This window comes from Canis lupus, chromosome 22 (assembly GCF_048164855.1).
Source record: "Canis lupus baileyi chromosome 22, mCanLup2.hap1, whole genome shotgun sequence".
In the NCBI taxonomy this organism is placed as follows: Eukaryota; Metazoa; Chordata; class Mammalia; order Carnivora; family Canidae; genus Canis; species Canis lupus.
Genome location: NC_132859.1, coordinates 4,218,875 through 4,233,577, shown reverse-complemented (window position 1 = coordinate 4,233,577; position 14,703 = coordinate 4,218,875). Strand labels below are relative to the sequence as shown.

The window sequence follows — 14,703 nt, the reverse complement described above, 5'->3', positions numbered from 1 at the left end:
CAGGCTTGAGGGTTAAATTAAATGAGGCGGTATATGGGAAGCATGTAGCCCTGAGCTTAATGGTCATAAATATCAGTTGTTTGCTCCTTGATGTTTACCAAAGCCTGTCACTTTGAGGGAGACACATAGGAGGAGATTTCGCTGGTTGACTGATTGAATCAGATTCATTGTCTGTATTTAATAGACTGTAATCTCCTCTATAGATTGGTAGATTTACCCTACAGTAAGCTATCAGGAACTATCAGGAACTCTCATATCTGACTTGCCAGTTACATTATCAATCGAATATTAAGAAGGCTGTTAATATGATATGGGTACGTATATAGCTCACATCTGTCTTTTCTACCCATTGCAGAAGGGAGAAGGTGAAGCTAACAAAAGTACAGGTGCTGATTATATCAAAAACAGCTACCTCCTTGTTGGCTTTTTTTTTTTTTTTTTTTTTTTAACCCCACAGTGCAGCTCTGCATTTAAGATTACCGCTTGATAACGCAGCCACACAGAGCTTAGAGACTATGCAGTCCTTGCAGTTCTAGGAAATATTAGAGGAAAGGATATAGGCCATGATTAAGCTTTTCTAATGTAGTTTCGTCTTTTTTTTTTTTTAATTTTTATTTATTTATGAGAGACACAGAGAGAGAGAGAGAGAGAGAGAGAGGCAGAGACACAGGCAGAGGGAGAAGCAGGCTCCATGCAGGGAGCCTGGTGTGGGACTCGATCCCAGGTCTCCAGGATCACACCCTGGCCCAAGGCGGCGCTAAACTGCTGAGCCACCCGGGCTGCCCTGTAGTCTCGTCTTTCTTGAAGACCCAGCTCCCGAGAGGCCACCATGGTGTCCTTGAAGGTCTGACCACTCTCTGCACAGCTGGGGAGCTCATCTGGGCAGGTTGCAATCCTCTGAAGCATGGGTGTGATTGTGCCTGGTGCCCGAGAGTCAACAGTCAAACAGGGCTAACTACTAGGGTTTCTGGTTAGGAGGCAATGTTTCCAGGAAGCCTTTTCTGGTCCATCAGAATCTTCTCAACATCTGGACTTTAGCGATGGGATTTAGAATTTTGTTGGAGAAAAGAGACATGAGAGAAGTTGTAGAGCATGATTGTTTATAAAACATGATCATCTGGGTGATGCTACACAGATGAAATAATGAAGGTATTGTCCCGAGGTGGGGGGGTGGAATTCACAGGGCTGACATGTATTTCCATTAAAATGTTGTCCTTCCAATAAGCCAAATTACTTCCCAAACTCATTTAAATTTCATTGAGGGAACCGGAATGCTTTTACTTTGGCTTCAGGTTTGATTTGGATTTCCAGCATTCTCGGTTATTGAAATAATATCTCATTCTTCAATAATAACTTTCTTGGTCTTTTTGTAGCCCAGCTCACTTAGTAAACTATGCAAATTTGCCAAAATAACCAATAGATAATTTAACATAGGAAGCTTTAAATTATGTCTTAATTATGCTATTGTCAAAATAAAAGATGGGTGGCTCAGTTTATGTTATATTAAAGTAAGTAGCATAAACACATATTTCATTAGTACTTTGTTTTTAATCTTATACTTTGGCAGGGCTTGTACTGTGATAAATGAATTTTCCTTTTCGTTGGGAAAAGCCAAGTTACTGTTGTTTTTGGTTATGTAGTTGCATTCCTTCAGACTACAATGGTTAGTTAAAGACAAGAAAGGGATATTTGCCTCTGAGACATTTATTTCTTAGATTTACATGATAATGGCCTTTTGAATGGTTTTTCTTAATTTTTTTTTTCAGTTTTCTCTGAACATTTTCCTGAAAGACACATGGAGTTAAAACAATGAGTAACTATTTTGCATTTATATGAAAACCAGCTAAACGTGAACCTGTCCTGACTACATACTACCCAGAACTCCCGTGGCTCTGAATTCTCACAGACATGTATTTTTAGCTGTCCTTTTGACACGTCTAAGACAAAATCAAACTGCTCCTTCATGCTCCTTGTCACTCCTCCTAAATCCCTGTCTTTGTGATTGTTTCTTGGCCCACCTTGATGCCCAGGCGGAAATCTTGAATAGAAACCCCAGCATCTTCCTTGATTTCCCCTCTGATGAGGTTTTTTTTTTTCTTTCTGTTAATTTTTTCTCCTAATTGTTTCCCTAATCTGTGTCCCCTCTTTTTTGACTTCCCCATAAAGCCAGGCTTTGTGCCCACATTAGCCATTTCATTGGCCTGCTTGCAGTCTCCTCTCTCCCCATTTGCACTTCTCTGCCCCAGTTTTCTCTGATCGGATGATGTATTGTCCTCATCACCTCCAGTGGTTCTCATCATCCACAGACGAAGTGCAAGCTGCTCAGCATACAGTCAGACCTTTGCAGTCTGGCTTTGACATGCATTTCAACCCTCATTCTCTGCCGTTGGTCCTCCCATGGTCAACATCTCAGCCTTACTGAATCCCAGTTTCCCAGTTTGTGCCTGTACCTATGTTATTTCCCGTGCCGCTCTGCTCCCACTAATGCCATCCTCATCACTGATGACCCTCCTCCCATTCTTTCCTTGCAGTCAGTCACCCGGCCCTCTGGACTTTGCACTGTATGCCTTTGTTACAGGTCTTGTATCGTAATTAAGTGGTTCCATGCCTCCTATGGGCTGCTCGTCTATGCGTGTTGGGAAGGATCATTTCCTATTCAGCTTTGATTTAATGAAATAATCTCTCCTCGGTATATAACCCAACTTCTTCTGTACTGGTTCTTGGCAGGATACTAGCCCTTCTTGATACATATATCATTTTTAGCAGAGTCAGTGAAGTTAAAGGTCCACCTGTAGGTATATAGCCCCAAAGACGTGAAAACAAGGACTCAGACAGATGCTTGTGGACGTATGTTCATAACAGCATCATTTATTCACAGTGGCCAGAAAGGTAGAAACAGCCTAAGTGTCCATCAGCAGATGAATGGATAAGCATAATATATGTACACACACACAACAGAATATTATTCAGCCATAAGGAGGAATAAAGTTGTTACGTGTGTTAGCATAGATTAACATGGAAAACATGACACTAAATGTAATAAGCCAGACAACACAAAGATTTTATGATCACTTATATGAGATATCTAGAAGAGGCAAATTCATAGAGATGGAAAGTGTTGGCAGGGGCACCTGGATGGCTCAGTCAGTTACATGCCAGACTCTTGATTTCGGCGCAGGCCACGATCTCAGGGTGGTGAGATCGAGCCCCACATGGGGCTCTGCACTAGGTGTGGATCCTGCTGGGATTCCCTCTCTTCCTCAACCCCTCCTCCTTCAATCCCTTCCCCCCTCAAAAAAGAAAAAAAGGTGATTAGAGGCTGGGGAGAGGGGGGATGGAACATTATTAGGTGATGGGTATAGCATTTCTGTTGGAGGTGATGAAAATATTTTGGAAATAGAAGGTGCTGAAAATTGTACAACATTGTGCATGTAATATCCTTGAATTGTATACTTAAAAATGGTTAAGATGGCAACTTTTGTTGTACATATATCTTACCCTAATTAAAAACATACATAGTTCTTGAAATTAAAAAAAAAAAAAAGATACTGACACCACCACCACCATCATCTGTGTAGCCTTACCTTCCCAATATAACATGCAGTTCTTGAAGTCAGGGACCTGTCTATATAGAAAATATCCTTTAAGAAACATGGCTTTTAAATATCCTTTAACAGACATAGTAGGGGTTTAGAGTAGGTTGTTTTTACAATTGCTGAAACTCTGAGGAGAGCATTTGATATTTTACTTGAATGTTAATAGATTCAGTCCTGACAAAGTGATATGAAGCTTTTTTGGAACATAATTTGGTATTTCTGACCTACTATTTAAGATTGTGCATATTAACCCTAATACCTTTGGAAGGAAAACCAAGTAGCCCAGCCAAGTGTGCTTTATGTTTGTTTGTTTGTTTGTTTGTTTTTCTTGTGTTTTAAACAAAGGGCTTGGATAACTAGGCTGCTTACAAGCTATGGATGAGAATCCTACTGATTATTTTCCCTAAATCCTTCTTAAAGGAAATACAGATTTTTTTTTAATGCTTTCTCCAGCGTAAATAATTTTACTCTTCTAGGATTTAAGGTATATTTCATTTTTTTAAGCTCCTATGGAAATATTAAAAAATAAAATAGGTAATGATGACAAACTAATACAAATACAATTTATAGCACAGTGTGTTTAATGTACACATAAATATATAAATTCAAGACCTCTTAAAATTTGGATTGTTTTATTGCTGGGTGCCAGGATATTCTTTGAAAATAATTGAGATGCAAATGTGAGAAAATGTTAGCCCATATTTACTATTAACCGTCTTGTGTAGATTTCTGCTGTCTCATTCACTGTCTGCCTTGAATTTTGTATTTGGAGTCCACCTAGCAAACTCGTTAGGAGTTATGATGTGATGAATGCTAAAGAGGTTATTGAAAACTAAATTTCTCTTGTAGGACTATTTCAGAACTCAACATTAGAGAAACTACTGTTACTTTCACCTTCCTTACATTTGGAAGATGCTTTGGCCACCCAGTGATAGTTCTTTCTAATAGATTTTCCTATTCCTCCCAACTTGGACAATAAGTGTGCTCTAGGGTGATTCATCTCAACTTTTACTGTGTATTCAAATCATCTGAAGATCTTGATAAAATGCAGGTTTGGCTTGGGGGACATAGGCGGTGAGATTCTGCATTTCTAGCTCTTAGATGCTTGGTTTATGGACTACGTTTTGAGCTCCATGCTTTTGGTAGAAACCTAGTTCAAATATTTGATTTTGATGTGCTGTTAAAATTGAATGCCGTGTAGGATTGCCAGATAAAATACAGGTTGCTCAAGATGTCCCATTCACTATTTTTGCACATACTTGTACTATAAAATAACTCATTTACCAGAAATTTAATTTTCAAAGGACTAGACACTAGATAGATAGATTCAAGCACACCCTAAATCTGGCAACCCAAAAATGCCATCTTAATAATTTCTGAGTACATTTAAATGTCTTAAAATAGTATTATTTGCAGAGAAAGGACACAGAATTAGGTTTATTTCAGACTTTTTTTTTTTTTTTTTAAAGAGAGTGCATGCAAGTGGGGGAGGGACAGCAGGAGAAGGAGAGAGGCTCTTAAGCAGCATAGAGCAGCAGCATGGAGCCAGACACAGGTCTTGATTTCACAACCCTGAGATCATGACCTGAGCTGAAATCAAGAGTGGATGCTTAACTGACTGAGCCACCCAGGCGCCCCTCCGACTTGTTCTCTAAGTACTTATTTAGTTGTTTTGCTCATAGGCTTTTCAATACAATGAAATACGGAAACATGACCCCATCTCCTCCAATATCTAGGGAATTGTTACCTGAAAGCAGAGAAATGCCCTATGTTATCAGTGTTTTCAGTTGAACATTTGAAGTAATAAGATGTTAATACGATAGATTTGAGTTCAGACAATCTTTATAGTTTTTCATTGTATCCCTTTGAGTTGGTATTGTGCACTGTTGATATTTCCAAGCCATGTATAATAAATAACATGAAATGAGAATGATCTTCAATGTTTTTCAGTTATAAATAAGAAAATGTAAATGAGTTTCTTTTTCTAGATTCTTCACGGAGTTGGAAGCAAGACATCAGAATAATATCTTCATCGATGACATAAGTGACATTGTGGAGAAGCACACAGCATCCACATTTGACCCGTATGTGAAATACTGCACAAATGAAGTCTACCAACAACGAACACTACAGAAATTGTTGTAAGAGATGTTGAATGTTACCCTTAATAGCCTAACCACGTTTTAATTAGGTCACATTGATTGAAATTCATTGATCTCTTACATCTTACTTAGAAATGACACTTGGTGGGCTATTTTCCAGGATTGCTTTCAGGGTGAGGATGTTGCAGTAGAAAAATCTATTCTGTGGACAACTTTCTCTCTAAAGCAATTACAAAATTATAGGTTTCTGTTATTTTCCTTGTTGTTTTAGCTTGCTGCGAGCTATGGGAGTGATCATCATTCTAGAACTCCCCAGTTTTATAAGCCATTGAATAGTTTGCCTGAGGCCAAGAAAGTATTTGAGTTGAACTCCTGTCTGAGATCCAGAACTTCTCTACTCTTCTAATCTTCTTCCATTCGGATGACGAAACAGAAGTTTTTTATAGGAATTTTTGATGTTCCCCTTCTGGGTAGTTAGAAATGAGGAGAGCAGGGAAGGACTGAAGGAAAGCAGAAGAAAAAAAAATGTTCTTAAAGGCATTAAGAATACAACAAAGAGGCTTTAAATTTCCCTCCTCACTTTTTCTCTTTGTCCTCTTTAGGTTTAACCTATAGTTTGTGTTTTCCTTTTTTTTTTTTTTTTTTTTTTTTTTTTTTTTATGTGATGTATATGGCTTTAGCCTTAAAAGTCAGCGATTGTTCAGTAATGTTTTATTTTGGGAGCCCTGTTTATGTCAAGTAGCTATCTGTTTTACACCACAGTGTACATTGCCATAAACTCGGCTTGGGGGCTGACGGCTGTTATCACTCACAGGCCCTGTATAGGCTGTGGCATTTATGACCACAGCAGTGGAGCTCTGCTCAGCTTCTCTGCAGGGTGTGAGCTCCTGCAGGGGGATTGGGGTTGGTGCTGGGAGAGACAGCCCACTGAAGCTCCCAAGTCAGTGGGAAGGGCTCCTTGAGCCGCTCCTCCCTCCACAACCTCATGAAACTCTTGAATGGGCAGGGTGGAAAATTAATAGCTGGCAACCGCAAATGAAGTTTTTAAGTACAAAGCAGGGTTTGTTGGCACCGTTGACATTTTGGCCTGGATGAGTCTTTGCTGTGGGTCTGTCCTGTGCATCGTAGCATGTTTTATAGCATCCTCGGCCTCTGTGGACTAGATGCCCCTCACTCCAGTGGTAACAACCAAAAATGGTGCTAGACGTTGCCAAATGTTCTTGGGAGCATAATCTCACCCCAGGTTTTCTTAACCTCCCAACAGCCCCGGGACTGCCGATAGAGAGGGTGCTGTGTAACTGCTAGAAAATGCAAGTTACGTGTTTGAAAACAAAGCCTTGAATCAGAGCTAAGTTTCATTTTGTGTCATTGCAGTTTGCAGGATTTTAAAAATGTGAATAGGCACTGCTGTAACTTAAGAAGTAAAGGTTCTAGGGGGCCCCTGGCTAGCTCAGTCAGTGGAGCATGACTGATCTCAGTTGTAAGTTCGAGCCCCACATCGGGTGTAGAGATTACTTAAAAATAAAATCTTTGAAAAATAAAGATTCTGTCTAAATTAACTTAATGATACCATTTGAGCTTTCACATGGAAAATAGTAGCTGTGTTTTCAGGGGTTTTGTAGCAAGTATCGTGAATTCACACACTGGAAATGCTTGAGAATCTTTGAAAACAAACATATAATAGATCCCCAGGGACCATCCCAGACCAGACTATTTAATCAATATTTGGGGGAAGGGGTCCTGGGACCTGAGTGATTTTAAATATGCAACTGATTTGGAGTTTGATTTTTTTTTTAACTTACTTAAACATCTTTTTAAAGCTAGTAGGAAAGGAAACTTAAAATTCCTCATTTGAGAAAATGAAAATAAAACATTTCTGTGTAATTTCTTTTAATTGACTATTCTGGGCATTTACTTATTTGTGAACCAGAACATCTAATTTTCAAAATACAATTTTTTTTTTTTAAGTTGGAACCGCAACTGCCCTGCTTCTTGGCCTCTTGCTCCCCAGCATGAGATTACAGTACCCAGTCCCGACCCCTGTCTCCTCCTTGTTGTAAGTCACAAGGGAACTCCTGGGAGTCCCTCTGGGGTGAAGTGAGCTGCGAAAGCAAGAGATATGGGGGTCCTGGCCCCCCTGAAACTCAAAAGGCCTTGATTTGACCTCTGTCTTCATCAGATGCTAGGGCTGTTGCTTGGCCAGTGGAGGATCCTTCTGAGACTCTGTTCTTATTGGAATCCCCTTTTGGCCTTCCTTAAATATTGTCTGAATGTTTCCATGTGAGGTCCTATATGTTGGTATGTCTGGCTAAGTTCCATAAAAACGTTGTGGCAGTATTATCACTGTTGTTATGTCACCAGGAGGGGAGAAATACTCCAGCTGGCATGGTCAGAAAGTTCTCTGTCCTAGAAGCTTTGAAAAAGGCCAGAAACCTACTAGTAAATAAATATGATATTTCTTTCTGGGATTATAATTTGGGGCTAGAGAAGTGACTTAAAACACCATCTGTTATCTTTTTAGTGGAAAGTCTATAGATTATCAGATTGCAGATCTAGCCTGTACGCGTTAATAATTAATATATTCACAGATATGTTCACCGTTAGATCATCGCCTCTTCATTTACTTCCCACTTCTATAAATTTCTAGCTCACACATTTCTTATTGTTCATATTATCTTAAAGTCCTGTTATATTTAGTCTTCACTATAAAAGGCAGGCCGTCTGTGTCTGTCATTGTTTGTTGTTTTATATATTAAAAATCATAATATGTGAATTTATCACAGTGTTTTAACAGGCATACCTAGGTTTAGTGAGCTCCACTTTATCTCACTTTTACCAGATCTGTTTTTTTACAAATTGCGTCGAGCAAGTCTGTTGGCACCATTTCTCCCAACAGCATTTGCTCACTTGGTATCTCTGTTACATTTTTGTGATTCTCACAATATTTCGGATATTTTCGTTATTATATCTGTTACAGTGATCTGTGGTCAATGATTATAACTCACTGAGAGCTCAGATGATGGTTAGCATTTTTTTAGCCATAAAGTATGTTTTAATGAAGGTATGTGCATCATTTTTTAAAATATTTTATTTATTTGAGAGAGAGAGAGAGAGAGAGCAAGTGCATGCGAGTGAGCAAGCAAGCAAGCACAAGCTGGGTGGGGGGGCAGAGGGAGAGGAGAAGCAGGCTCCAAGCTGAGCATTATGTGGGACTTGATCTCAGGACCCTGGGACCATGACCTGAGCCCAAGGCAGGTGCTCAACCGACTGAGCCCCCCAGGCACGGTGCATCTTTTTTTTTAAGACACGATGCTATTGCACACTTAATAGATGACAGTGTGGTGTAAACATGACTTTTACATGACCTGGGAAATCCAAAATTCCTTTGACTCACTTGATTGCAGTATTTGCTTTATCGTAGTGGTCTGGATATCCACAATATCTTCGAGGAATGTCTGTAATATGTTTTTGCTTCTTACCTTGAAGAGAAAGTATTTTGAATTTCTTCTTTCTTTGTTTCTTCTCAGAGCCACCAACCCATCTTTTAAAGAAGTACTGTCACGAATTGAGTCCCACGAAGACTGTAGGAACTTACCCATGATCTCCTTCCTCATCCTCCCCATGCAAAGGGTGACTCGCCTGCCCCTGCTAATGGATGTAAGACATGGTCTGCTGGCTCTTTCCTCTGCGGGTAGCTGTGCTGCTATAAATCTGATTAAGAACATTATTCTTATTTCACTTGGATCAATGTACTATATCTCTTCTATAAAATCCTCCACCTAAATGAGAAGGGGCCATTCAGTTGGAACATCTCACTGTGTCTAGTATCTTTGGAAATTACCTTCAACTTAGGCTTGTCTAGGCACCCTGAAGATTTCCGATCACGTCACTCACTTAACATTTTTCGAAATGGGAAACATGGGCTTATTGGAGACACGAGGCTTGGATGCTGGTTCCAGCTGAGCCGCTAGCCATGTGGCCTTGGGCAAGTCACGTAATGTCTTCAGCCTCAGTTTCTTTGGGTTGATCACCAAGATCCCTTCCCTAGAGAGTTCCAAGATGCTGTGGTGCTCCCACTGCACATGGGAATGAGATACTGTTCAGCATTAGAAGGCATGGACTTGCCTTTATTTTGCACAAAGGAGGGTATGGAAAGGCCAGCATCCTTCATACTTCAGGGAACATTCACGAAGAAAACAAGGATTTAATTTTAAATAGTGACAAGACATGGCTGGGAGAAGTGAGTAGAGACTTCCTGGTCTGAAGTGCAGCTGGGAAGACAGCTAGGCGGCAGGCCAGGGGTCCTGCACACCGGCTGGGCCGGATCCACAGCGGCAACAACGAGAGAAGAACCAGGTGGCCCGGCACAGCTCCCACCTGGCTAGTGGGCCAAATAGTGTCTCTTTTGATCAAGTTAAAATATTTTGCCATAGTCGTACTTCACAATTGGATCATAATGTTAGTGTCAGTTTCAACGAACGTGATTTTTGCATGTCAAAACACAGGATAAAAATACAGCAAAAAATTATGATTGAGTAAGGTTACAAAATAAATTCCATTTCCCATATTCCATCATAAATTCAGAGATTTTCTAAAAGCACTGACATTTTGCAGTGAGTAAAAGCATGCGATCACAGTCACTTTGTTGGCTCTGCTGCCTGGACGGGGGTTGGTAGTTGTTTTTTCAGAATTCCCAACACCCTGCTCCTCTAGCTTCCCCTCAGTTTCCTGCCTTTGCATGCTTCCCTTGTGATTTAGGGGCGTCTCTCCTTGTAAATATTGGAAAACTTGCAGAATTTTGAAAATTCAGCTCTCTGATTGATGGATTGATTGAGAAAAACATTCGTTGGGCCTAAGGATAGAATGCAGTCAGGTAATCAAAACCAGATTTTGGCTTCAAGAAGGTTTATTTGTAGGTTTCAACCACCCTTGTTTCCTGACTTTCCCACTGAGCATCTTTGTTCACATTGTCGCCGGCTGTCACTTCTCAGCTTCACAACTAAAACAAGCAGGTCTTTCAAGCACTGGCCCTAATGCTCCTTCTTTCATAAAGCCTTGCTCAGTGCCCTCCCTCGCAGATGCATCTTCCTCCGCATCTGAACACCCATAGCACTTTGAGAGAAGGGACTCTGCTATGTAAGCTTGGTGTCCTACAAGTCCTGTGACTTCTGGAGTAAGAACGATCTGGGCACAAATTCTGGCTCTTCCCCCGATAGTGTGATCCCAGGCAAATTGCCTGATTTCATCTGAAGCCTCAGTATAATATATACCTGCAAGATTGGCATGAAAACGGGTGAAGTAGTAAATGTTAAGCCTGACAATAATAGACGCTCAGTATTTCTTAACTAAATGAATGTAGATACTATACAGGCTTGTGCTGAGTCATGTAAACACTGAAGTTTTCAAAGATACATTTGATATTGCACTTTCTTCCATTAGATTTTATAAGCAGTAAAAAGTCATTAAAAAATGAGTTTATTTCATAGGATTTCTGGCATTTTCGTAAAGGACGAAACTTTGAACCGTCTAGAGAAATGCTGTTTCAAATTTTGCTATTTTTAAAAATGAGAAATGGGTGCTTTCTAAATATAGCATTTCTCGCAACGTTACAAAGTTTCAGGGTTCTTTCTCTTCAGAAAATGTATGTTAGCCGTATTTCTTTAGATCCTGTATATTCTGTGATCTCTCAGCCTTCTATATTTTCTGTTTAATTTTGAGAAAATTGCTTAAGTAGATTGGGACTCACAGAAGCTAGTGTACCATGTTGCACCATGTTGGAGGTTAATGCCGTGAATGTCCAGTAAGCTCAAAACTTTCTGGGTCAAAGACCCTGTTGATATTCTGAGTAAAGCTACAGTCATTCGCCCTAGAAAGTTCAGCAATGCACAAAATTTACATAAAATTGAAGTGTGCAAAGACCCTTCAGGACCCAGGATGCCTTCACGGACATAAACCAGTATTTCTCACACTGCCTCTGTACACATTAGTGGGTCATGAAGCTGATTTTTGATCCTGAGCTGTGTTTATTTAAAAAGTGACATAGAATAGAATGATATGATATATACAGAGTTCATAATGTGATTAAGTAATATTTTTTAAAAAAAAACCTTTTCATTTCCACGTACATATGCACTGGTAGCTAATGTAGATGTATTTCTTACCGTGGGTCTTAGTCCAAAATTGGAGAACCATTAACAAAAGCCCACAGATGAGACACTCTCTGCTTCTCACATAGCACATAAGACAGTCCTGACACCTGACTTTCGGATCTGTAGGTCTGGTACTCACCTACGTTCAAGGTACCAGTTCCCTACTTACCCCCTCAAACAGTTCCGCCTCTGTTTGATGCCTGTTGCTGTAATCGGTTTCCCAAATGTGAGAATCTGGCCACCTGGGTAGAATCTAAATGTACCTAAAGCGTCGTCTCTTCAGTCCTGCTTCATTTGGGAAGTTAAACTTGTTAATTGAGATGGACATTTTTAACAATTAAAATGACTCCATCGTCCTTGAATGGATGTGGTTTCACAGAGTATTTGTAACTCCATAGGAATCGATCCTCTTCGAAGTTCATTTTAGCATCGCCAAAACTGCAGTGTACCTATATCAAAGGAAAATCCAGTAGCTTGTTTTTCTTGATCTTTTTCTTTATTCAGTGGTATGGTCTACAAACATATTTCTCTTTAGTGATGATGATGGTAATAATTAAAGTAGTTTTGGGCAGCCCGGGTGGCTCAACACCACCTTCAGTCCAGGGCGTGATCCTGGAGACCCAAGATCGAGTCCCACATCAGGCTCCCTGTATGGGCCCTGCTCCTCCCTCTGCCTGTCTCTCTCTCTCTCTCTCTCTCTCTCTCTCTGTGTCTCTCGTGAATAAATAAATAAAATATTAACAAAATAACTGTACATGTATTATCATTTAATCCTGGCAACAGCCTTGTGATGTAGTTGGCTTTATCCACATTTTACAGATGGGAAACTGAGGCTGATAGAGACAGAGTAGCCATCTTGCCCACAGTCAAATACCTAGTAGGCAACAGGACTTGGATTTGAAACCAGGTTCATCCACCTCTGAAGTCTTATCTCTTATTTCATCATTTGCTGGCTTTACTTGGATCCTGTTCATTTAAAGACTGTTTCCAGATTTTAATGTAATCCATCATGTTGTGCTCAGCATTGTTAAGTTTGCTATGAGCAAGAGGATGTGGCTGGACCTTGGTTTTATTTCACATAATAAAATAAACTGATTGATTTTTGTTTTGTTTTTCTTTTACTTTGCTGCAGACTATCTGTCAGAAGACACCGAAGGACTCTCCGAAGTATGAGGTCTGCAAGAGAGCCTTAAAGGAAGTAAGCAAGGTAACTGTTGAACAATAGCGAGCTAGTCACACAGTAAACTGTTCAGCGTCTCCGAAGAGCGCGCATCTGGATCTGATGCTGAACATTGGTGGTTCTCAAAGCCATTTGGCCAGCATTCCTTCGGGAGCTGAAAAACAATATTGTTTTCTGTACTCAAATGAAATTAGTATTTTTATTGTCTTGCTATAAGGCCCAACAGACCTCTCATTTTCTTTTGGTGTCTGAATAGTCGTTTATTCATTCTTTGATCAACCAGCTACTTACCGAAGTATCAACTACCGTGCCAGGCATGATGCCAGTCCCTGAAAATATGGCGATGCGCACGTAAGACAGTTGTGGTTAATACCTTCATACACTGTGCTGTATAAAGGGGAAGGCAGATGCTAAATAAAAATTACATTACAAGGTGATGAATGATATGGTAGCGAAGAACATAGTGATGTTGAGGCTGAAACCTAAATCAAGCTTAGCTCTGAGCCAGGGCTTGGGGAGGAAAGAGAGTGTCTCAGGTATGGGTAGAAACACAAAGGCAAGAAAAATATTTGGAGGATTTGAAGCACTGGAATGTTCTTCATGTAGCTGTAGAGCCCAGTCTAGGAAAGAATGCTGGGGAGCCATGTAGGGAAGTGTGGACCTTCTCTTAGGATGATGGAGAAGCTATAAATTCATGTGTTGTGAAGGGGACAGTGGGGATGGGACCAGTTATGAGGCTTTTGTAGTTGATTAGTCTAGTGGTGACAGTGGCCTTTATGGGTGTGTAGTAAAGGGAGAGAAGCAATATATAGTATTGAGGAGGCAGGCACAGAGAGTGAGTGAGTGTGTTGGAGATCAGAAGTCAAGGAGTATGGTCCCCGGCTTCTTGGGCAACTAGCTGGACGCTTACTTACATACCTTTGCAATAGAAACCTAGGGAGAAACGGATGAGTTCCACTTTGGATGTGTGATGATAGAGGTTCTTGCAGAATGTTCAAGTTGGCCGAAATAAACAGGTCAGGAGCTCACTGGAGACACTGGAATTGGGAGACCTGGCTTTGGTGATCCCGGGCACGCGATGATTTCTGAAGCTGGGAGAGTGGATGAGATTACCCAGAACGAGCCTGTAGACTGAGAAAAGTAGTGAGTCTGAGCCACAACCGTCACGAAGAACACTACCACCCTTCATCTCATTTAGGGAGAGGAGTCCTCCCAGGGGAGACTTAAAAAACAAAAACCATCGATGAAAGGAGGAAAACCATAATGGCCCGGCAAACGGCAGATGTTTTGGTGGAAAGACGGTCAGCCCTGTTGAGTGGCTCCTGAAAGAGCGTGAATAACGAGTGAGGCGGTCATGGGTTTATCATCGGGTGGGCCGTGTCCCCGCGGTGGTGGGTGGGGAAGCTGGATTGCAGTGTGTTGAGGAATGAGTGGGAGGTGTGGACGTGCAGCTGGCCAGCAAGGGTAGCTGTTTCAACACGGGAGCTGTCAGTGGAAAGAGAGGGCTCTAGCTGGAAGGGCGGTGTGGGAACATCTTCCTGTTTGTTTGTTTAAAAATTAGAAGGACGTGGGCGCATTGAAATGCCGATAGGAATATCTAGCTGAGGGAAAGCAGTAGAAGGTGTAGGAGTTAATGAAGATACTGTAGAGCTGGGCAGAGGGGCGCAGAGACGATG

At 40.8% G+C, this 14,703-nt stretch overlaps 1 protein-coding gene across 1 annotated transcript in view; it reads left to right on the top strand.

Moving 5' to 3' along the window:
* Positions 1 to 14,703, top strand: part of ARHGEF26 (Rho guanine nucleotide exchange factor 26) — a 110,563-nt gene that overhangs the window by 58,146 nt on the left and 37,714 nt on the right. The window contains exons 6-8 of the mRNA XM_072792095.1: positions 5,585 to 5,737; positions 9,226 to 9,355; positions 12,980 to 13,054. Of these exons, the coding sequence (XP_072648196.1) occupies positions 5,585 to 5,737; positions 9,226 to 9,355; positions 12,980 to 13,054 (358 nt within the window). The remainder of the gene's footprint in view (positions 1 to 5,584; positions 5,738 to 9,225; positions 9,356 to 12,979; positions 13,055 to 14,703) is intronic.